At 37.1% G+C, this 23,914-nt stretch overlaps 1 protein-coding gene across 1 annotated transcript in view; it reads right to left on the bottom strand.

The window, feature by feature from the left end:
* Positions 1-23,672, bottom strand: part of GPR149 (G protein-coupled receptor 149) — a 96,851-nt gene extending 73,179 nt beyond the window's left edge. Inside the window, exons 1-3 of the mRNA XM_007943565.1 lie at positions 22,656-23,672; positions 21,484-21,676; positions 14,990-15,444 (exon numbers count right to left, since the gene is read on the bottom strand). Coding sequence (XP_007941756.1) covers positions 14,990-15,444; positions 21,484-21,676; positions 22,656-23,672 — 1,665 coding nt within the window. The remainder of the gene's footprint in view (positions 1-14,989; positions 15,445-21,483; positions 21,677-22,655) is intronic.
* Between the last annotated feature and the right edge of the window lie 242 nt (positions 23,673-23,914).

Below are 23,914 nucleotides of genomic sequence, written 5' to 3'. Positions count from 1 at the left end.
TTCACCCAAATCAATATTTATCTCTATCTATCTAACAGCATTCCCTCCCCTCCCCTCCCACCCCTGGTAACCAACAAAGAAAATTTCCTTCAGTAGATAAACCTTTCCTTAACTTTTACAATAATGGACTAATACAATATTTGTCCTTTTGTGATTGACTTATTTCACTCATCATATTGTCCTCCAAGTTCATCCACGTTATGCAGTGTTTTGCCAAATCTATTTTTTAGATGGTCCCTAAATTCAGGAGGGATATAATCAAGCCCACATTATGGTTCTTGTGGATTTGTTTCAATTTTCTTCAGCTTTAACTTGAACTTGCATATAAGCAACTGATAGTCTGTTCTACAATCAGCTCCTGGCTAGTTGTGGCTGAAGATACTGAGTTTCTCTATTGCCTCTTTCCACAGATGTAGCCGATTTGAATCCTGTGTACTCCATCTGGTGAAGGCCATGTGCATAGCCATCATTTGAATTGTTGAAAAAGGTATTTACAATGAATAAGTCATTGGTCTTGCAAAATTCTATCATGCAATCTCCAGTGCTATTTCTATCACTGAGGCCATATTTTCCAACTACTGGTGATTCTTCTTGTTTCCAACTGCTGCATTCCAATCACCATTGATAATCAACACATCCTGATTGCATGGTCGGTCAATTTCAGACTGCAGAAGTTGGTAAAAATCTTCAGTTTCCTCATCTTTGGCTTTGGTTGTTGGTGCATAAATTTGAATAATAGTTATATTAACTGGTCTTCCTTGTAGGTGTAGGGATATTATCTTATCACTGACAGCATTGTACTTCAGGATAGATCTTGAAACATTCTTTGTGATGATGAATGTCACACCATTCCTCTTCAATTTGTCATTCCTGGCATAGTAGGTCATATGGTTGTCTGATTCAAAATGGCCAAGCAAGTCCATTTCAGCTCACTAATGCCTAGGATATCAATCTTTATGCATTTCATTTCATTTTTGAGAACTTCCAATTTTCCTATATTCATACTCCGTACATTCCATGTTCTGATTATTAATGGATATTTGCAGCTATTTCTTCTCATTTTGAGTCATGCCACATCAGCAAATGGAGGTCCATCCATTAATAATTAGAAAGTTGAATGTACAAAGCATGAACCTAGCAAAACTAGAAATTGTCAAAAATGAAATGGAACGCAGAAAGATTACTCTAGCCACATCATTAAGTTTAGCTCTGCTCTGAAGAGACATTTCTTCCTCAGTCATATTTTGAGTGCCTTCTGATCTAAGGGGCTCATCTTCCAACACTATATCAACACAATGTTGTAGGGCTATTCATAAAATTTTCCAGTAATATATCAGATAATGTTTCACTGATATTCACTGGCCAATTCTTTGAGAAGTGAATGGCCCCTTCCTTCTTCTGAGTCTCTCTTAGTCTGGAAGCTCCATTGGAACTTGTCCACTATGGGTGGCCCTGCTGGCATTTAAAACACTGGTGCCATAGCCTCCAGCCTCACAGCAACACACAAGCTACCATAGTATGACAGACTGACAGATGACATAGAATGTGTAATATCCAAGAGGGAAAATGTTGGATTATAACCTTTGTACCTTTAAGCTTTCAGAAGGTAAATGTGAAATAGAAAAAATGGAAAAAAGAGAACCAACCCTAGATATGAATCTCAAGACATAATTCTGATTGTGAAAACTAAGTGATCAATGAGGAAGAAAGTAGTATCTTAAGGATCCAGTGCAGGTATAATCATTAGAATAGATTATTCATTGCCAAAGATAGAAATGATTGGTGTTAGAAAGACTAAATGAAGAAAATGAGCTGAAGGTTGCAAAAAATACCACTTCCTTTCCCCAAATGCAACAAAAAGAGTTTTTGAAAATACATGTTCAGATCAGAAGATCAAAGAAAGGAGTTGGCCCAATGCTTGCAGCCAGTGTCACTAAGACAAGGGATGACACAGAAAAAGTAGATGTCCTCAACTACTATTTTGCTTTTATGGCCTTTGTAAGGGACTTAAAAACACAAGGAAAACCTTTATGAGAGTAAAGGAAGCCCAATTTAAAAAAAGAGTTAGTAAGAAGGAACCTCCAAACTGCAAGAAAACACAAGATTTTTCTCTCAAATGAATCACAATTGAAGTTACTGAAAGAAGTTAATGTATAGACAAGGTTGATGTTAATGACCTTTAAGTAAATGGTAAATTGAATATTGGGAATATCCAAATGTTTCTCATTATTCAAATGGGAAGAAGTGAAGTCAACAAACTAGAAAAATGCTATTTACATCAATTCCTGGAAGGTTTCTAAGATCTCCTGATGAAAGTATAAACAATATTTATGGAATAAATTAAAGGTGGATAAAAAATACATTAAGACAATTTGTATTAGTATTTCATTAAAGCCTCTTACGATATCTTTGTTAATAAGAGAAAGGGAAAACATATTGATTGCAAGGGCAATTAAGTAAATTAATAACTGCCGGGCCCACAATGCCAAAGATGTTTTAAAATAAATAAAAATGAACCTGAAGACCTACTTCTAGTGGTGTACAGTAGGTCTCTGCCTTAGTTTTATCTTTTTCTACATTTTTAATCAGTAATTTGGATAAAAAAATAATAGATAACTTATCAAATCCACAAGTGAAACAAATGTGGTAATGATAGTGAGGCCCTTGGGTGGTACAAATTGTTAACACGATTGGCTGTTAGCTGAAAGTTTGGAAGTTTGAGTCCATCCAGAACTGCCTTGGCAGAAAGGCCTGGTGATCTACTTCTGAAAAATCAGCCATTGAAAACCCTATGGAGCACAGTTCTACTGTGATGCATATGAGGTTGCCATGAATTGGAGTTAACTAATCAGTTGACTGTTTTAGTGTAGAATCACCACCCAAAAGGCTATCAAAATCATGGACAGGTGGGCTAAATAGAACAAGATTAACTTTAAGAGATGGAAGAAATAACTTCCACAAAAATGATGGACTATAATTTCCATTCAAAATAGGAAGAAACAGTTGCAGACATTCATTAATAATTAGAACATTGAATGTACAAAGCATGAACCTAGCAAAACTAGAAATTGTCAAAAATGAAATGGAATGCAGAAAGATTGATATCCTAGGCAGTAGTGAACTGAAGCAGTCTGCTATTAGCTCTTTTGAATCAGGCAATTATATGCTCTACTATGCCAATAATGACAAACTGAAGAGGAATGGCATTACATTCATCATCAAAAAGAACATTTCAAGATCTATCCTGAAATATAATGATATAGTGATAGGATGATATCCATATGCCTACAAGAAAGGCCAGTTAATACTACTATTATTCAAATTAACACACCAAATACTAAAGCCAAAAATGAAGATATTGAAGATTTTTATCACCTTCTCTGGTCTGCAATTGACCAAACATGAAATGGAGATGTATTCATAATTATTGGTGATTGGAATGTAAAAGTTGGAAACAAAGAGGAATCATGCATAGTTTGAAAATGGGTGATAGGAATGATGCTGGAGGTCACATGATAGGATTTTGCAAGACCAATGACTTACTTATTGCAAATACCTTTTTTCAATAATATAAATGGTAGCTATACATGTGAACCTCACCAGACAGAATACACAGAAGTCAGATCATGTACATCTGTGGATAGAGGTGATGGAGGACTCAGTGTCATCACTCAAAAACAAGGCAAGCACCTGAGTGTGGAACAGACCATCAATTGCTGAATATGCAAGTTCAAGATGAAGCTAAAGAAAATTAAAATAAGTCCACAAGAGCCAAAATATGACCTTGATTATATCACACCTGAATTTAGAGACTATCTGAAGAACAGATTTGACACATTGAACACCAATGACCAAAAACCATACGAATTCTGGGTTGATGTAAAGAACTTCATACATGAAGAAAACAAAAGGTCATTTAAAAGAGAGGAAAGGAAGAAAAGACCAAAAAGGATGTCAGAAGAGACTCTGTAACTTGCTCTTGAACATAGGGTAGCTAAAGTGAAAGGAAGAAATGCTGAAATAAAAGAACTGAGCAGAATATTTCAAAGGGTGACTTGAGAAAACAAAGTAAATTATCATAATGAAATGTGCAAAGACCTGGAGTTAGAAAACCAAAAGGGAAGAACATACTTGGCATTTCTCAAGCTGAAAGAACTGAAGAAAATATTCAAGCCACGAGTTGCAATATTAAAGGATTCTACAGGCAAAATATTGAACGATTCAGGAAGCATCGATAAAAGATGGAAGGAATACATAGAGTCACGGTATCAAAAAGAATTGATTGATGTCCAACTATTTCAGGAGGTAGTATGTAATTAAGAACTGCCATTGAGTCAGATCTGACTCATAGTGACCCCTTCTTGGGTTTCCAAGGCAGTATCACTACAGAAGTAGATTGCCTAATCTTCTTCTTTCTGGAGGAGTGGCTGGTGGGTTTGAACCACAGCCTTCTGGTTAGCAGTCAAATATCTTAGGCACTATGCCACCAGAGCTCCTCCAAGGAGGAAGGAAGAAGTCAAAGCTGCACTGACAGAATTGGCAAAAAAAAAAAAGCTCTAGGAATTGATGAAATACCCATTGAGATGTTTCAACAAATGGATATTATGCTGGAGGCACTTACTCATCTATGCCAAATAATTTGGAAGACAGCTACTTGGACAACTGACTGGAAAAGAGTCATATTTGTACCCATTCCAAAGAAAGGTGATCCAACAGATTGTGGAAATTATCTAACAATGTCATTAACATCATACACAAGTAAAATCTTGCTGAAGATAATTTAAAAATGGTTGCAGTATATTGACAGGGAACTTCCAGACATGCAAGCTGGATTCAGAAGAACATGTGGAACTAGGGTTATCATTGCTGATGTCAGGTATATCTTAGCTGAGAGCAAATACCAGAAAGATGTCTACTTGTGTTTTATTGACTATGTGAAGACACTCAATTGTGTGGATCATTACAAATTATGGATAACATTGAGAAGAATGGGAATTCCAGAATACTCAATTGTGCTTATGAGGAAACTGTACATAGGCCAAGAGGCTATTGTTCGAATAAAACAAGGGGATATTGCATGATTTAAAATCAGAAAGGGTTTACACAAAAGTTGTTTCTCTTCATCATACTTATTCAATCTCTATGTTGAACAAATAATCCAAGAATCTGTACTATATGAACAAGAACATGGCATCAAGATTGGAGGAAGACTCATTAACAGCCTGCAATATGCAGATGACACATCACTTGCTGAAAGTGAAGATGTTTTGAAGCACTTGATGATGAAGATCAAAGACTACAGTCTGCAGTATGGATTATAGCTCAACATAAAGAAAATCAAAAATCCTCTAAACTGCACCAATAAGCAACATCACTATAAATGGAGAAAAGATTGAGGTTGTCAGGTATTCCATTTTACTTGGATCCACAGTCAACACCCATTGAAGTAGCAGTCAAGACATCAGACAACATATTGCACTGAGAAGATGTGCTGCAAAAGATCTCTTTAAAGTGTCATCTCTTTAAAGGTGTTACCTTGAAGACTAAGGTGCTCCTGACCCAAGCCATGGTATTTTCTGTCACCTCATATGCATGTGAAAGCTGGACAGTGAATAAGGAAGGCCGAACAAGAGCTGATACTTTTGAACTGTGTTGGCAAAGAATACTGAAAATACCATGGAGTGCCAGAACGAACAAACCTTTCCTGAAAGAAATGCAGCTGGAATGCTCCTTGGAAGTGAGAATGGCCAGACTCTATCTCACCTACTTTGGTCATGTTGTCAGAAGGAGCTATTCACTGGAGAATGATATCATGCTTGGTAAAATAGAAGGTCAGTGAAGAAGGGGAAGACTTTCAGCAAGATGGATTAACACAACAGCTGTGATGATGGGCTCAAGGACAGCAAGGATTGTGAGGATGGTGCAGGACTGGACAATGCTTTGTTCTGTTGTATACAGGGTTGCTATGAGTCCAAGCTGACTAGATGGCACCTAATAACAACAATGACAAGATATAACTGGATTCAAATGGGGTGCTTTGTAGCTGAGCAGAAGCATGAGTAAAAATGGCTTGGGTGTGTTAGCTGATATTAAACACACCAAGAGTCAGTAAACTCACTGCCATTGAGTCAGATCCAACTAATAGTGACCCCTCCTTGGGTTTCCAAGGCAGTATCACTACAGAAGTAGATTGCCTAATCTTGTTTCTGGAAGAGTGGCTGGTGGGTTTGAACCACAGCCTTCTGGTTAGCAGTCAAATATCTTAGGCACTATGCCACCAGAGCTCCTCCAAGAGTCAGTAGTAGGGTCCAAAAACCAAACCAAACTCATTGCCATTGAGTTGATTCTGACTCATAGCAACCTCTCATTGGGTTTCCAAGGCTATAAATCTTTTGGGAAACAGATTGCTCCATCTTTCTTCCATGGAGCGGCTGGTGGGATCGAACCACTAACTTTTTGATTAGCAGTCAAAGGCTTAACCACCATGACACCAGAGCTCCTTAGTAGTACAATAAACTGCCAAATAAGTGAATGTGATCTTAAGAGGCATTGAGAGAAGAGCAGCTCAGAGACTAATGGAAGAAAAACAACTTGAATTTCATATTTGATTCTGATTTTTATATAATTAAAAGAACTGTGGGCTACTGTAATTTGTTAATTGGAGAAAAACTTGGATGGTGAAGGGATTCAAGTGAATTTATTATCAGGAAGTTTGAAGAAAATTGTATTTTGCATTGATGAGAAAAGACAGTGCTGTGAAGACCTGAATAACAATCACTCATTAACAGGAAAAATCTAAAAATCAAATGCACAGCTGTAGAGTCGGATCTAACTCATAGCAACTGCTCTGAGGTAGTATCACTATGGAAGTAAATTGCCCAACCTTCCTTCCAAGGAGTGGCTGGTGCGTTTGAGCAGCCAGCCTTCTGGTTAGCAGTCAAATGCCTTAGGTACTATGCCACCAGAGCTCCCCATTAACAGGAACTGCAGAGGTAATAGAATGGTTCTTGGTGTTACCAAGATGCAAATATATGACATGGTGACAAGTTTAAGAAAGTGGATGTTCACTAGAATAATCTGCACAAGCTTTATTAATTTATCTTTTAACTTTTTTAAAATTGTGAAATATATCACATACTGAAATGTTTAGCCATCATTTTGATAATGTTTCATATACCCAATAAACAAACAAATAAATAATCAAAATCAGCAAGGACATGGGAGATCTCAAAACAGAATACAAGATGAAGGAGATGGAGAGGAAATAAAGAGGTATGTGTGTAAACATGGTGTTTTCTATTTCTGTCTCATGATAATATCTAGAAGCTGGAGCTCATTGATCATTGAATCAAGGGGAATATAAAACGAGGTTGGAATATCTTCAACTGTCAGTAGTGCTAAAAAAAATGATGACGGGATGTTGAAAATGTCCAGGAACCAATCTAAATGAGCTCCCAATAACGACTTCCAGGACAACTGAAGTAATAAAATCAGTAATTCTATAGGTTTATTCTATAACTTATAGAATAAAATGAGTATGTGTGAATCCATATTAATAAATGGAGAATATAGAGCTTTTCCTTACAGCACTCAAAAGCAAACTAACTGCCATCGAGCCGGATCCGACTCATTTCCAAGGTGGTATCACTACAGAAATAGATTGTCCAACTTTCCTTCTGATTCCTTACAGTAAAATTCCAAAATAAATATCTAGAGAAAGGAAGAAATAGAAAAGTCTCATTAATCAAACATTGCAAGAAGATTGCTGCAGGCAAGAATAATCAATTTATACTAACATAACATAAAGTGGGCAAAAGTATGATTGTTGTTGTTGTTGTTGTTAGGTGCCGTCGGGTCGTTTCCGACTCATAGTGACCCTACGCACAGCAGAACAAAACACTGCCCTATCCTGCGCCAGCCCCACAATCCCTGCTATACTTGAGTGCATCATTGTAGCCACCGTGTCAATCCATCTCGTTGAAGGCCATCCCCTCTTTCGTCGACCCTCTACCCTACCAAGCATGACATCCTTCTCCAGGGAATGGTCCCTTCTGACATGACCAAAATAGGTGAGACGAAGTCTGGCCATTTCTCGCTTCCAAGGAGCATTTCGGGTGCACTTCTTTCAGGACAGAACTGTTAGTTCTTTTTGCAGTTCATGGTACTTTCAGCATTCTTCGCCAGCACCACAACTCAAAAGTATGATAAGAAACAGAATATTTGTGTAGCTCAAAATGTCTCCCCACAAGACACTTATAAATTACAAAGAGAAAAATAATAGCTTTACATGGAGAAATTGCCAGACATCACCTTTACCAAGTGATATATCGTAGATACACCAATATCATGTACCTCTTGATATGATGCACTAGGAAATGCAAACGTTACTTCTGTTCTATTCTTAGCAAAAACAGATAACCTCAATCTAATCATTAGAAAATTTAAGACAATCATAAAATGAAGGATATTCTAAAAATGAGTGTCAAGTCAGGCAAGACAAAGGAAGGCAGAACTGTTACAATTAGAGAAGACATGAAGAAGCTTGGGTGGCACAGTGGTTAAGCTCTTGAGTTAGTGGTTCAAATCCACCAGATAGCTGCTCCATGGAAGAAAGGACCTAGCAATTTACTCCTGTCAAAACTGAAGCCTTGGAAAGCCTGTAGGGTAGTTCTACTCCGTCCTATAGGGTTCTGAGTTTGAATTGACTGGATGGCACACAACAACAAAAGAAGACATGACAACAAATGCAATATGCAATCCTAGATTAGAATCCAGATTTTTAAAAAAAGATTTTAGTTGGACAACTGCTAAAATTTAAATAAGATCTGTAGATTAAGTTTTAATTTCCTGATAATTGAATTATTTTTATATTTAGTGGAACTGGATGGAGGATATATTGGGAATTCTTTGTACTATTTTTGCAGCTGTTTTTTTAGTCTAAAATGAATTCAAAATAAAAGTTAAAAAATATGTAGTGAATCACTTCAGTGACTTCTTTTTTCTCTAGGCACTTGAGTTCAAGAAGGGATATTGATTCAACAGGAGGTGGCAGAAAGGACTTGAGCCATAGCTGTGTGGTTGTAGTATATAGCCTTTAAGGTCGCTTTAGGAGTCCCTTCCTGGGTGGTGCAAAAGATCAACATGCATGGCTACTAACCAAAAGGCTGGAGTCCATGCAGAGGTGCCTTGAAAAAAGGCCTGGTGTGGTGATCTGCTTCCCCAAAATCACCTTTTGAAAACCCTATGAAGCATAATTCTTCTCTGAAACTATGAGGTCACCATGAGTTGGAATTGACTCCAGGGCAATGGGTTTGGTTTTTGGTTTGGAAGACCCTTTTAAGTTCTAGGGAGCTCTGGTGGCGTAGTGCCCAAGACATTTGACTGCTAACCAAAAGGCTGGCAGTTCAAATCCATCAGCCACTCCTCAGAAGGAAGACAGGGCAATCTATCTCCTTAGTGATACTGCCTCGGAAACCCAAGGAGGGGTCACTATGAGTCAGATTGGACTTGATGGCAGTAAGGTTTGTTTTTTTTTTTTAAGCTCTGAGATTTTTTTTTTGAGAATACTGATGGTAATCTACTTCCATAGAGATACCACCTCAGAAACCCAAGGAAGGGTCTCTATGAGTTGGATCCGACAGGACGGCAGTGAGTTTGTTTTTTTTTTTGTTTGGTAGTGGAAATCTTACTTAAGATATGAATGATAGGATTTCACAGTCTCTGATCCAGTTCTAATCCCCTTGAATATATAGAAAGTATTTAGCTCAATTTAGTTCATTGTAACTAATGATGCACTGTGTATTATGAAATATTACAGAATGTAATATTTGTATATGAGTGTAAATTGTATTATGAAATATTCTAATTAGCTCATAACAAAATTCTCTTATCTTCAGCTTCTAAGACTTTAAATACTTGAGAACAAATTTACATTCATGGATACATTTTCTGCAGCATTCCAAAGAGTCCTTCTATATACTATATAGGTAATCACAGAAGAGTTTTTAACACGTTAAATCAGGTGAAACTGGGAGGGAGGAAAATTCATATTGCATGCTGCATGAACCCATTTTTGTGAAAAATAAAAATATATATGCATAAGGAAGAGACTAAAGTTAAATATGTTAAAATATAAACAAATAGTAGTTTGGGTGCTTTTGCTCATGAAAAATTTCTTAATATTCTACAATAGTTATTTATTATTTTTACAATCATGAAAACAATAAAGGTTAGAATTGCCTGTAAAAAAAATCAATGGAACAATTTTCAGATCTCTGAATAGTGAGTAATGAACTAACCACTGCAAATAGATGGATGTAGCCTAAAATAAAAAGTTTACACTCCAGTCATTTATGTTAGGATGGCTGCCTGGAGGCTACAAATAGTGGATTTTCCTCCCATGACCACTTTAGTTAAAAATATCAAAAATTCCTCAGAGAACAAGTTGAAGCATCTGCAATTTTTAAGCCATCAATGAAACATTACCCTCTTGTGCCATGTTTAATTTTCTGATAATTTATTTTTAAAAAGTGAAAAGAAAAGAAGCACTTTTCTGTTTTTAGGTGAGGAAAGCTACTGTGTTTATTGAGAAATTTTCTCCCAATCTCACTTTCTGGGGCATATATTAAGTAAAAATAATTGATTTTACCTATTACTTTGAAAACCTAAGGAGGGATCACTATGAGTCAGATCTGACTTGATGGCAGTGAGTTTGGTTTGGTTTAAACTAATAACCATTCTCCCGTGACTAGAGTCTAAAGAAATGCTTCTCAAATTTTAATGTCTATATGAATCACCTAAGGGATTCTGATTATGTAGGTCTAGACTAGCATACTTATTTTGCTTAGTATCAAGCAGAATCACCTGGGAGCTTGTCAGAAATGCAGAAGTCTGGACCCCACTTGGGAACCGCTCAATCCTAATATACACTTTAACAAGATCACCATTTGCTGTACATGAACATTAAAAATTGAGAATTCTAGTCTAAATGACTCAAAATAGTCTAGCTGGTCTTTGGTCTCTCTAGTTTTCTACAAAAATTATTTAAAGAAATAATAGTATTTAAAAACGACTATAGAAACCAATGCTGCCACTGAATACTCTCAGCAACAACACTTTGATTTGTAAATCTATTTTTAAATAGTTAAGACATTTTCCTTTAAATGAAATGAAATGAAATTCCCTTTATTCTTAGTTCTTGTAGACTTTGTTCATCTTATGCTAGGTCGTTTGTGTTGCAAATTCAAATGCAATCACCTCCTCCTGCTTTTCTCTCACTTGAGAGACATTATCTCAGCATATGTTTTTCTATATTCTCCTGGCAGAAAGGGAGCTCTGGTAGCATAGTGCCTAAGGCACTTGACTGCTAACCAGAAAGTTGGTGTTTCAAACCCACCAGCCACTCTTCAGAAAGAAGGTTGGACAATCTACTCCCATAGTGATACCGCCTTGGAAACCCAAGGAGGGGTTGCTATGAGTCAAGTCCGACTCCATGGCACATAACAACAACACTGGCAGAAAGGAGGACATTTTCACCTTTCAGATGCTGTGACAATAGGATTATAAATAAGTTCAAGTAGCTTATTATAGGGTATCTTTTTTTCTGATTTACAATAATAAATGAGTAACTTTCCAAAACTCTACAATAAGACATTAAGAGAAAAGACTACGTACGGATGATGTGATGAGCTTAGTATTAAAAAAAGAAAAGGAGGGTGTTAACCCACAGGCCAATATATTATTTTATAATTCCAGTTTTTTTATTTTAATTCATAAATGACAACTTTTGAGTTCTGGAAAATTATCATTTCACTTTAGAAACAAAATCATACTGTGAAACCTTTGTAACGGAAGAACTCTGATAGTCCGACTCTCCCTTCTGAGTATTTTTTATGAGGGAGCAGCTAGGATTCTACTGACCAGAGGTCCAAAACGAGGTGACTCTATGATCAGATGTAACACGGAATTTCAATCTTATCAACACTCTCTACTCTGATAAATTTCATTAAGTCACATTTAAACTTACTGAAGTCATTCTTCTTGATTTGATACTTTCACTAATATATTTGCCAATGTAAACTTTAATAAAAAGTTAAACAACATGTATTGTAAAAATAACATAAACACAAATGCAACCACTGCCATGGAGTCGGATCTGACTCATAGAGACCCCTCCTTGGGTTTCTGAGGCGATATCACTATGGAAGTAGATGGCCCAACCTTCCTTTTGAGGAGTGGCTGGTGGGTTTGAACCAGCAGGCTTCTGGTTAGCAGTCAAATGCCTTAGGCACTGTGTAGAGCTTACTAAATATATTTGAGGAACCCTGGTGGCACAGTGGTTAAGTGCCTGGCTGCTAACCCACCATCTGATCCACGGGAGAAATTTGAAATCAAACCTGCTTTCTTTTTATTTTTCAAATTTAAAGTCTAAGAACAAAGAATGTGCATTATTCAATATAGTACTTTAGCTTTAAAGTGACAAAACTCACTCACTGTCATTGAGTTGGTCCTGAAACATAGCAAACCCCATTGGGTTCCCAAGTCTATAAACCTTTATGGAAGCAGACTGCCTCATTTTTCTTCTGCAGAACAGCTGGTGGGTTTGAACCACTGACCTTTTGGTTAGCAGCCAAGTGCCTTAACCAGTATAGCACCAGATCTCAATACATGCTGATAAGTTGTACCAAAGTATTGAAAGCAAAATCATACCAAATCAAGAGAAAGTGTTTTCAAAGAGTAACTGCAGTATCTCTTACAGTCACTGTAAGATTCGTAACTCAACTTGCTTTAAAGGCAAAGGCACTTGGAAGAAAGGATGAAAATAAAAGTGCTTCCTAAATCACCATATACTCTCAAGTATCTGCTACTGAGGACTACTGAAAAGCAGAAATCTGTCTCTGGTCATAGGGAAAGTCTTCATCAGTTTTTCAGCTCTAAGTGTACTTTTGTTATAATGTTATATTTAAAGACCATAGGTAATGTTATTGAGGAAAGTTCATACCAATATTATCCTATACCTTTAGAATTTCTTACAGTTGCTTTCATAATTTATGATAGTACTGGAAATGCAAGTTTTTTTTTTTTTTTTCTTTCCTGAATAGTGTACTACCTATTTTTCCACTGGTATTTTTTTTTTTTCCCACAGCCACCTTTCATGAACTATTTGCTCGCTCATGGAAGTCTGAGAATATTAATACTTAATACTTAAGTCTTTGTAGTTGAAAGATATCTGGATTGTTCAAAGTTTTATATTTTTCACATATCATTTTATTATTTGATTTAAAGAGGTTTGGGGTAATTCATGCTTCTTTGTTCTCATAGGATAACATATTTATGTCTGATTTTTTTCACATTTTAATTGTTGTATTCTCCAAACTGTAACCAAGAATTTTAAATGAGGGCTGTAAATTATGATATTTTAGATGATAATTCTCAATGCTTTTAACAAAAAAGAAAATGGAGTAAACCGAAGTAAAGTTGTGTGAAAAACAGCAAGTCCTAGACTGTGTACAATACAGAAAGCTTTAGAAAGCTCAAAGTTAGCAAAACTAAACACATATTTTCAGAAGTACATACATTTTTGATGAAATAGTAAAATACAAGCGCATGAGCAATTTTCGAGGTGTCTATAATCCCTAAAGAGTAAACACGAGGAAAGCATAGAGCAGTAGCACACAGGATAGTTTCAAGTCCTTGGGACACACACACACACACACACGCGCACTCACGCTTCTGCATCATTTTTAAGTAGAAGACAACCAGGAGGTTTATATGTTCTGAAACAAACTGAAGAAATTGTAGGGATTCCTTTTTTAGCTGAGGGATACCATATTATTCTGAAAACACTGAGCACTATGTCCTTTTACATCCACTTTCCATTGTGCTATTCGATTTATGGCAAGTACTTAGTGATTTTTTTCTGAAATTGCTAATAATGGAATAATTATGCACAAATATTTTTTCTAATAATATATTTTACACACTCACAAAATATTCAACTTACTTTTTAAATGGTGCTATCGGGGTGATCCTAGTAGTTTTAATTAATCAAAGAAAGTAAATGAAGTTTGAGATTATTCTGGTCATATTCATAGCTAGTGTTATAAGTTCATGCTTTTGATCAAGAAACGCATTACTCCTAGAAGAATATTTCTAGAATTATGTTTTCGATTTTAGAGACTAACTGCAAGTGAACTCTGATTTTCATTAAACCATGTGGAAAAAGGCTCTATCTTTCTAGTAAATCAGCAGTGTGGAAAGCAAGAACAACATTAATTATCAGATATGAGAGTTTGGAGGAAAGAACAATCTTATATCAATGCCACATTGAAGTTTCAATAAAATCAGAAGGATCTTTATCATTCTAGGCAAACTGGAATATTTGCCTAGAATGATATAAGGTTCAAATTCTTTCTGTTTTGTAAAACTTATAAAACCATTCTTCATTAAAGGGATGGGCATTCAGCAGGCTTTGGAAAGCAGACTACACCCTGGAATAGACCTTTGTTTCCCTCCTGGGGACTAGGGGCCAGTGCTAGCAATGACGACAGGTAAACTATCTAGGATAATTGCAGCTGGACAATTCTTCTCACTGCTGGTTGTAGAAATATTTGCCTTTACTTAAAAAAGAAACCTCTCTTGGGGACTTGTGGGATACTTTTTGGATAGGGAAAGGTAAATAAAACGTAAAAGTTAGCTATTTTGAAACATAAATTATAAGCATCTCCTCTGAATTAGAGTTAAAATAGCACTCTCTATCCCTTTTCAAATGTCCCATTTAAATTTGTCAATTCTGAAATGTATAGATTTTGAATGAAAATGTACAACTGATTTTTAAAAAACCCTTCCAAAGATGTTATGAAAATCAATCGAGGGAAGTGAAAGTAACTTTGGGCCTGATTGAATGAAATAAGCAACAGATTATTATTATTTTATGCCTATCATATTTGGTCTCATTTTTAATTTCATAGGAAGAACAACTTTACTGTACCTGACGAGGGGTCCTTTCTGACTTACTCCTGCACCACTCCCAGTCTGAAAGCTCTGGTTTCTGACTCTCTTCGTGAGAAAGTCTTCTTTCTGGCCCTTCCAAAAAGGCAGTTTCTTCATAATTAGTACGACATTCTGCTTTGTCAGAAAAGAATGGGTCAATGTCCTTGTCTTTGTCAGGAACGTGTTGAGTGTCTGCAATATCAGTGTTTGTGCATTTGTTGATGCCTCTCAGTGTGGAGCTGTCTGGAGAGGGTGCAGTGCTGATTTCCACTTTGATGGCACTGAAGAAATTGCGGGTGTCTCTCTGAGAGTCCTTTGTAGATTCACAGTCATAGTTCATCAGGTTGTGCTGGGATATAAAATTTTCATTATCCTCAAAATAATCCTCACGTGCTATTTTATAAATTCCATAATTTCGTTGGAATGATAGATTGAATTCAAAACTTCTCTTGGCTAAGTGAAAATGAAAACAAAATTCCATAGTTAATGAGACATGTAAACAAAAGTGGAATATACACAGTGAAAACAAATAGGAGAGGGCATTCAACTTGATTGCTATGAATTAAAAATAGCCTTCACCTATTTCTTGTTAATTATGCAAAGCAATTATGGCCCCCCAAATCAAATCATCTCATCATTATGGACCTAGTTTTTCTGATTTGCAGAAGGAGAGATTTGGAATATATATAAATCCAAGCAATTTTTAGTCTTTAGTTTTATCTAACTTAAATACTTAAACTGTAAATAAGGAGACACTCAAATACATCCAGTTCTAGTAGTTTCTTAGTTTTTTCAGTTTACCAAGTAGTCTGAACATTATTTTTATTTGGGGAGAAAATACATTATTTATAAATATTAGTTTGCTAGAGATAAATTTATAAATAGCTTGACTATTATACTGACAATACCTCCAACAAATATAATTGCTTTAAATATTTTGATTTATATTATCCCTAATGTGCCTAAGGCACTCGAGTGCTAACCAGAAGGCTGGCGGTTCAAACCCACCAGCTACTCCTCGGAAGGAAGATGGGGCAATCTACTTCCATAGTGATACTGCCTCGGAAACCCAAGGAGGGGTCGCTATGAGTCGGTTCCGACTCGACGGCACATAACAACAACAACATAAATGCATACATTAAAAATTATGGTCAAATATAATTTTTAAACATTTTAAAATGCATACATTTCTGATATTAAGAAATTTGGAATAAATTGACAAAAAATGTAATGGATTTATATTTCTGTGAACTGAAGCACTTACAACATGTCTATGTTGTGTTGTTGTTAGGTACATTGAGTTGGTTCCAACTCATAGCAAGAGAATGAAACACTGCCTAGTTCTGTGCCATCCTAACAACCATTGCCATGCTTGAGCCCATCGTCCCAGCCACTGTGTCCATCCATGTAGTTGAATGTCTTCCCCTTTTCTGCTGACCCTTTACTTTACCAAACATGATATCCTTCTCCAAGGACTGGTCCCTTCTACAACATGTCTATAATTTAATTACAGGTGAGTTTAGCAGGAATGCTTAAAACCTTTTATGATTTAGATCAGGTGAAATATGACGGTATCCTAAACATAACACTAATAATCAACGGGTTTAGTCAAAGTCTTATTAGAATAACAATTGAGGATGTGACAGAAAGTGATTTTCTTATGTATGTGAATGTCACTAAATTATGGATAATTTTAACATATTAAATGAAGTTACATCACGGTGCTAGGGTAAATGTAATTTAATATTTTAATCTTCATCTTTTAAGCCATAGCTTGTTTCAGACAAATTTTCTACTTTTATAGTTCTGTGTTTTATAATCAGAGACTCAGCTATCCTTAGTAGATAAAATTATGAAAATTTATATAATTCCTATGGGAAAAACACTAAATTTTGATTAATTTTACAATATACTCTAATGCCTTTCATACACTGATTATATTACTGAAATGTTGAAAATTTACAAACTAGTTTTGCTGTCTGAAAAATATAATATGAAATATTCATTGCTGTTTGATCCAGAATACAAACAAGAAGAATTTCTATTCCAATAGAATGGAAAAAATAGAAATTGACATGTTCATTTTTTTATGCTCTGTCTCATTTCTATTTCTACTTGTTTTTTTTCTAGTAATATAGCCCATTCAAATTAAATTATGATTTTTAATTTACTTTAACAGCATGAAAGGTGGAAAAAATAATGTTTTAATTATTGATTGATTCTCCAAAAAGAAGGGGGGGTGGTGGATATAAATGGACAAAGTGTCAATTCTTGGGCATTAAAAAAAGTTTTCATAAAATCCCAATTTTATGATATAAAATTTGAAAAATAAATGACAACATAAATAACAAGTGTCACTGAGTTACACGTTAAGAATGTTGAAAAGGCAAACAATTTGTCACATATATATTTACCACAATAAAAGAATTAATGCCTATAGCTATATATTTTATTAGCTGTATATAGTAACAATGAAATACATAAAGCAAAAATGAGTGAGATTTCTGAAGGAATGTGCAGAATGTGTAAATGAGAATTTCCCTCCACATCATGAGGAGAAAGAGGCAGTCTGTGATAGGCAATGAGAAGAAAGAGGAATTGTGAGAGAGACCATTAGGAAACAGACAATTCTTGAGTTAGGTACTACACACAGATCATCTCCCCTAACTCACCAACAGCTCTACACAGTAAAAACTTTCTGGTTTTATTTCACAGATGAGAAAAGCGAGGCTGTTGAGGAAACTACCTGAGATTACCTCCCTGATAAACAGATTAGAATTTAAAGCTAACTGAATCCAGGATTGTATTTATTAACCACTGTGTGAAATTGCTTTACTGATAACCAGACCCAGGAAAGAAATATGATAATGGAAGCAGAATGATTTGAATGTGCTGTTTTTAAGTCAGAGCAAGTACATTTAATTATGAAGTGTAACCAAGGAAAACATTTTATGTTAGTGAGTTTCCTTCCTTAACTCTAAAGGTAAATTCTGACTTACTTTGATTGAATTTTTACTAAGAGAAATAATAGATTTTTTCAGTAGTGGAGTTATAATTGATCATCTGTAAGCTCCTTAAAGACCAAGACTATGTCTTCTTCTTTAATAAAACAAAGGTAGAAAAAGTTGAATGTCTATAATGGCCAGTTAGGTGGATGACAGCCAACAACATCAACAACAGGTACAAATTGTGACAAAGGAGAGCGCTCCCTCTTTGCCTAAAGCAGGCTCCTCTACTGCAGCCAATTATGCCCTTGAGGGACCTGTGTTGTCAGCTATTCAGATTTTTCAAGGCAACCTGGATACATGGATTTTGATGTAAAATCTGATCTTAAAATCTTGGCACAAGATTAAAATTGGGTAAAAACAGCTGTGAGCCTAATAAAACGACTTCTTTGAGCCAAATTCAGCCCATGGGCCATGAGTTGGTACCTTCCGTTCCCTATTGAACACACGGCAGACACATAGTGACCGCTCTCCTAATAAACATTTGTCCAGTAAGGGAGTAAATGAATGAATGAATAAAAGAAGCAAGCTATAAAAATTGTGCCTGGTTCAATAGGAAGGGATTTCGACAGGATGGCTTTGACTCAATGACTCTGGCTGAATGGAATATGATTTCTAGAGAAATTACATTTTTTTAAAAACTGTTTTTTTTTTTTTTTAATAGGGAAAAAGCCTAAAAGGCCTTAGAGTTTCTGACCCCTACTTTTGTGCCATTGAATGAAACATAGATAAATTGTGTTTTAAAATTTTTCTGTATGTATAGCTAGAGGTCTTTTATTGACCAAACACTGGCAGTAAATTTAAAAACAAATACTCAGGATATTGTGGTGTCTATACTACAGCTCTAAAAAATAATGTTGCATTTGCTCTGAAAAAAAAAATGTTTTACTGTTCCAAAACCCAGCATAAAACATGAATTAGCTCTAGTCTTTTGCTTTTAGTTACATCTTGCCAATTATAATTTTAGACATAAATAATTTTATCAGCTTATAAAATAAACAATTCTTCAGATAATTGTCACTTACTAAACACTCTGATTTTTGTTAACAAATAAAAGCTGGGAATCTGACATTTTATACAAAATATTTTAAACTGTCTGTTCAATTTAAAAAAAAAAAAGCATACTAGGCAAACAAAAGGAGCGTGAAAGCTGCAGCCAGCCCATATGCCTGCCACCTGAGACCTCTGTATTAAAATCGTCTTCCTATTTTTAACACTTTCATTTTCAAACACTGACAAGTACAGATTTTTGTTAGAATAGAATTGTTATTTTTGTGAATTATTTGCCCGGCCAGAGATTCACTTTCTAGTTGCCTGTTTCTCAGTTCCCATTCAGTGAAGCAGAGAGGTAGATTCATATTTACATATGCAAAAATAAACCTATGGTAAATATGAATTAGGAAAAAAGTATTTTTCCTTCCTTGCTTCTGCAGTTCACTGATAAAGAATGTAAAGGTAAGGTTTCTCTGTTAGGAAAAAAGAGCTTAAATGCAAAACTGTAACTATACTCATACAGAATTCGAGCACTATGCCTGATCAAACACCTGGACCGCCTGAGACATCCATCTTTGGACTTTCAAAATTCTGTTGCTGTGTCTTCCAAGCAATAGGAAAATTTATGGTGGCTCCTCATACACTCCATTCCAAATCTCAGAATTCCCCTATGGTAAAGCTTAGGATCATAAATCTGTGCCTCTTTTTATAAGTTTACATGATTGAAGGCCTTCTGTGGAGTTTTCAAATAAATACAAACAAAAGCAATGGTGATTTCAGAAGAAAAATATTATTTTCATTTCCAAAGGCATGTTTTTGATTTCAAAAACTTGGCATTAACATGATTGTCGATTCTGCTAGCCTACTTTAGTCTTTTCTCTCTGGTGCAGTACAGAAGATAGATTACTTCCTAGATCATGTGCAATGGCAGGCCCATGTTTTCAGCTTCTGATGTGAGTGTCCTGCACTCTCTGAGAATGACTGCCCTGACATACTTCACCAAGACTTTTTATTCTCACTGGCACTTGACTCTTCTAGTCTTTCACAATCTTAAATGTCATAAGTCAGGGCTGGTTCCCTTATCTAGTGGCAAAATGGTTTGTTTTGTTAGGGTGTTAGAAATTTCAGGCTTATCAATGATTTTTTATATATTCCATAAGAGTGTTCCCTAAAGGTTTATTATTATTTTTTTTTGTATCATTTCAGCCATTAATCTCCTGAAGCATATCATTAGTATAAGCGTTACATCATAATTACAAGCATTGCAACTTCATTTTGAAGATACTGGTGAATTTAGCTTTTATTAACAGTAAAACATTACACATTCTTAACAATAAAACTATTTTGATCATTTGGAAAATATCTAGATACACTAAATTTTAAATGTCATCCATACATGGAAAATGCCTGATTCATGACTAATTAATAGTTATAAAGTAACTTATTTTTGAATTGATTAGAAGTTATACTTTAGTGTCCTTCAGATTTTTATACGTTTAAATTAGTCTGAGATGAATTCTTTTTGTTTAATCTTTCTTCTCTGTTAAATAGTAATATGTTTGCCTATTCTGAGAAAAAGATATTCCATGGGTAATGGGACAGTTAATTGAACCGCCACCAATGCATTCTTAGATTTATTAAACAGTAGAACATCCTCTCTTTTGCATTGAATGATAAAATAACATTGTTCTTTTCTTCCTTTCAGAGTCAAAACACACAGATCATTCCTCATATTTTCCTATCACAGAATATGGGGAAAATTATACTCTAGAAAGTTTTGTAATTGAACCTGTCTCACACCCCCATCTAGGTGTGCTCTTTAGCATATAAATTATTATTTTTTAAAAAATAAATAGCATTGCTAGACTCATACAAGAATATTTATTGGCAAACCCTGCCATTTTTGTCCTTTCTTGGAACTGAGATGTGTGTTTTAAGTTTTATAATAGAGGTGTATGCTTAAAATTAGCTTTGGAACTATTTACAAGTACTATCACTGTTTGCTCTGAAAGCTTTCTAAAACCCTGGGAAAATACAAGCAGCAACATAAATGTAACTTTTGTTTTGTTTTGTTGTTTTTATTCTTCCATCAAATATTTCTGGGCTGTAATATAACCTGAGTTTTTAATTCCTTTCAGATAGCAAAAACTTCTCTTCAGATGCAGGCAGGCTTTAGAGGTTTATTTTCTATTCTGGACTAAAAGCTATGGTGATATAACATTTAAGGGCTTTTGTTGATATCATTCTGTGTTGAATAAATTCTATTCTCTTGCTTTCTAATCTACAATAACTGTTCAACTCATAAGTACATAATGGGGCTAACCTTTCTCATTCAAAACCTCCTTCAACACTGTGCTAATTTCTCCTGGCTATTTACCATTCATAGCTGTCCTTGAGCTCCTCATCCCCTTCTGGGACAACTTGCTCAAATGGGCCACTTTACTGTACTTGATGTATGCATTTTGCTTCTACCCGCAACATTGTGGAAACTTACTTTTCTTCTCATCTGATGCACCTGCATATGCATTCTGCCTGCAGTTGATGATGCAGCCACAGGGCAGGTGGGTCCAGTGTTTGGACAAGACAAACACTGGGGTTACTGTGGTGGCCAACAACGTTAGTAGAAAGCTGAGTGTCTCCAAGGGAAGGCTCTGAAACCCCACCACGTGCTGGACCACCATGTGGATCTGCAAAGGGGAGAGAACTTCAGACCAAACTCAAGATCACATTTTCCACTTCCCCAAGTCTTCCCTTGAAGCATGCTGCTTCAGCTCCCTTTTCCAAGTCCCGCTCCTGCCTCAGAGCTTGAAACCCTTCTCCTAGGAGGCACTCTTGGCTTTAGTGTGGATTCCTGAGAGCTGGTGGGATTCACTTTGCTGTAGTAGATCACAAAGGGCTTTAGGGTCAATATGAGTCAGAATCAACTGGATGGCAGTGGGTTTTTGCTCTTGGAATCAACTCAAATTGCCATCTGGGCGGCACCGTCCACAGGTAGGGGATATGACCCAGGGCGCCCATGGAATCTGCATCTGGTACACCAGATGGCCTTTTGTCCTTTCCTTGGTCCTTCTTTTCTGCGCGGGCGTGCTTGCTACACCAGGACGCCGCTCTGCCAATTCTCAATTGGGCTGCCACTAGAGACAAAAGCCTATCTTATCCTCTCCTCTTTCCCTTCTTCATCTGATTCCGGCTCTCCTATCTCCCAGTTGGAGATGGGGCTGGGGAAAGGGGTGGGGGGCATCTTCACCCAGAAGGAATGGAAAGAAGGGGATGATAGAAGGTTGGAGGAAACAAAACAAAACAAAACATTTACTGCCTTGCTCCTTTTCGGAACACTCCCAGATTTCGCTGGAGAGACACGAGAACAGCTTTGGTCACGACAGACCTAGGAAACTAACACGAACGTGCCTGACCCTCCCTCTTTCCTCCCTTCATCACAATTTTGGAACAAGAAGCACCTCGGGGACAAAGACTTCGGGGCTGAACCACCCCATTGGTAAACTGTCTGCCTCCAAGTGCGTCTCCAAGACCAAGCGAGATACATTTGGAACCGGACTTAACTGCGCATCTGGCGGTGAATCTCCAAACCAGAGACGTCGGTCCCAACACGCACTCACACTGCCAGGCACACACACAGTCGCGCACTGGAAGCAACCGCACTTTTACCATCATAGGCAGCCAGAGGATGACTTTTGTCAGCGATAGAATCAAAGAGAAGCGCTTCTGCGCGACGCTCACGGTGAAGCTCCTGGAGCCGTAGAAAGTCCCTGGGTTCTCACGCCTGCAAGCGCCAGTCCCAGCGCCAGGAACAGCGCCACGCCCCGGCCCCGGCCCGGCCCTTGCGGGCGGACCCGGTGCAAGCACAATGTCCGAGCTCGGGGAGCATCCCCTAGAGCACCGCATGGCCGGGCCCGGAGCATCTTCTGGGGATAGGGAAAGCACTCTCCCCGCGGCGGAAGGGGTCCCGGGCGTGGAAGCTCCGCGGGAAATTTCCTGGTAGTTGGCATGGAGTCTAGGCGGCTCCTCCGAACACAGCAACTGGTGAGTGAGCGGGACCGAGAGGCCTGCTAGGAGTACGAAGGCCGAAGTGTACACGGCGAAGAGGAGCAGCACATAGGAGCTGGAGCAGTCGGCCAGGCAGCCCCAGGGCTTGCGCACGAAGGCGCCCCAGCCGCACAGCGGGAGCGCGGAGAGCAGCAGACTGGCTGCCCACACGGTCAGCGCCACACCGAGCACCTGGCCGGATCTTCTGGAGGCTGCCTGGCTCCCCACGGCCCTATACATAGTATAAAAGTTGTAGGAGACCAGAAGAGTTGCCTTCAAGTTGCTGGAGAGACCCTGACATATATACAGTAAGGCGGAGGTGGAGCACAGAGACTGAAAGTAGCCAGGGATCTGGTTTGGCCACTGCAAGAACATGAAGATAGTCACCGACAGGACACTCAGGAGATCATCCCCAGACCAGGAAGCCACAAACATGGACACAACTGTTCTATTTTGCATTTTCAGCAGGGAGACTAGTGAATAAATGCTGCCCGTCAGAGATGCAAGAGTCATTAAGCATGTCAGGCAAAAAAGGAAGATATTCAGAGTTCCCGGAGGATTTAAAAGGTCCGTAGAATTATGATTTTCTTTCCACAAGCTGGAGTCATTCGTTGACAAGTTAATGAGAAATACAGACATTGTCCGTGGTCAATATTCAATTTTCCTTTTCAATGACTCTGTAAATTTTCTCAAAATAAAGCATGGCTGTTAGCTGCAAGTCAGATTTCATTTTCTCCTACCTAGTTTTCCTCTAGTTCCCTGGTAATACCTGTAGGAAATGGTCAGTCATGTCTCCTCTAGATCAGAATCAACACTGATTTAAAAATTTAGTTCCATTTAAAATGTTAACAAAAAACTTTTCAACCTTTTAATGAAAAACG

The sequence above is a fragment of the Orycteropus afer genome, unplaced genomic scaffold (assembly GCF_000298275.1).
Source record: "Orycteropus afer afer isolate SDZICR_OR568_19922 unplaced genomic scaffold, OryAfe1.0 scaffold00109, whole genome shotgun sequence".
NCBI lineage: Eukaryota > Metazoa > Chordata > Mammalia > Tubulidentata > Orycteropodidae > Orycteropus > Orycteropus afer.
This window is presented reverse-complemented; position numbering and strand designations above follow the sequence as displayed.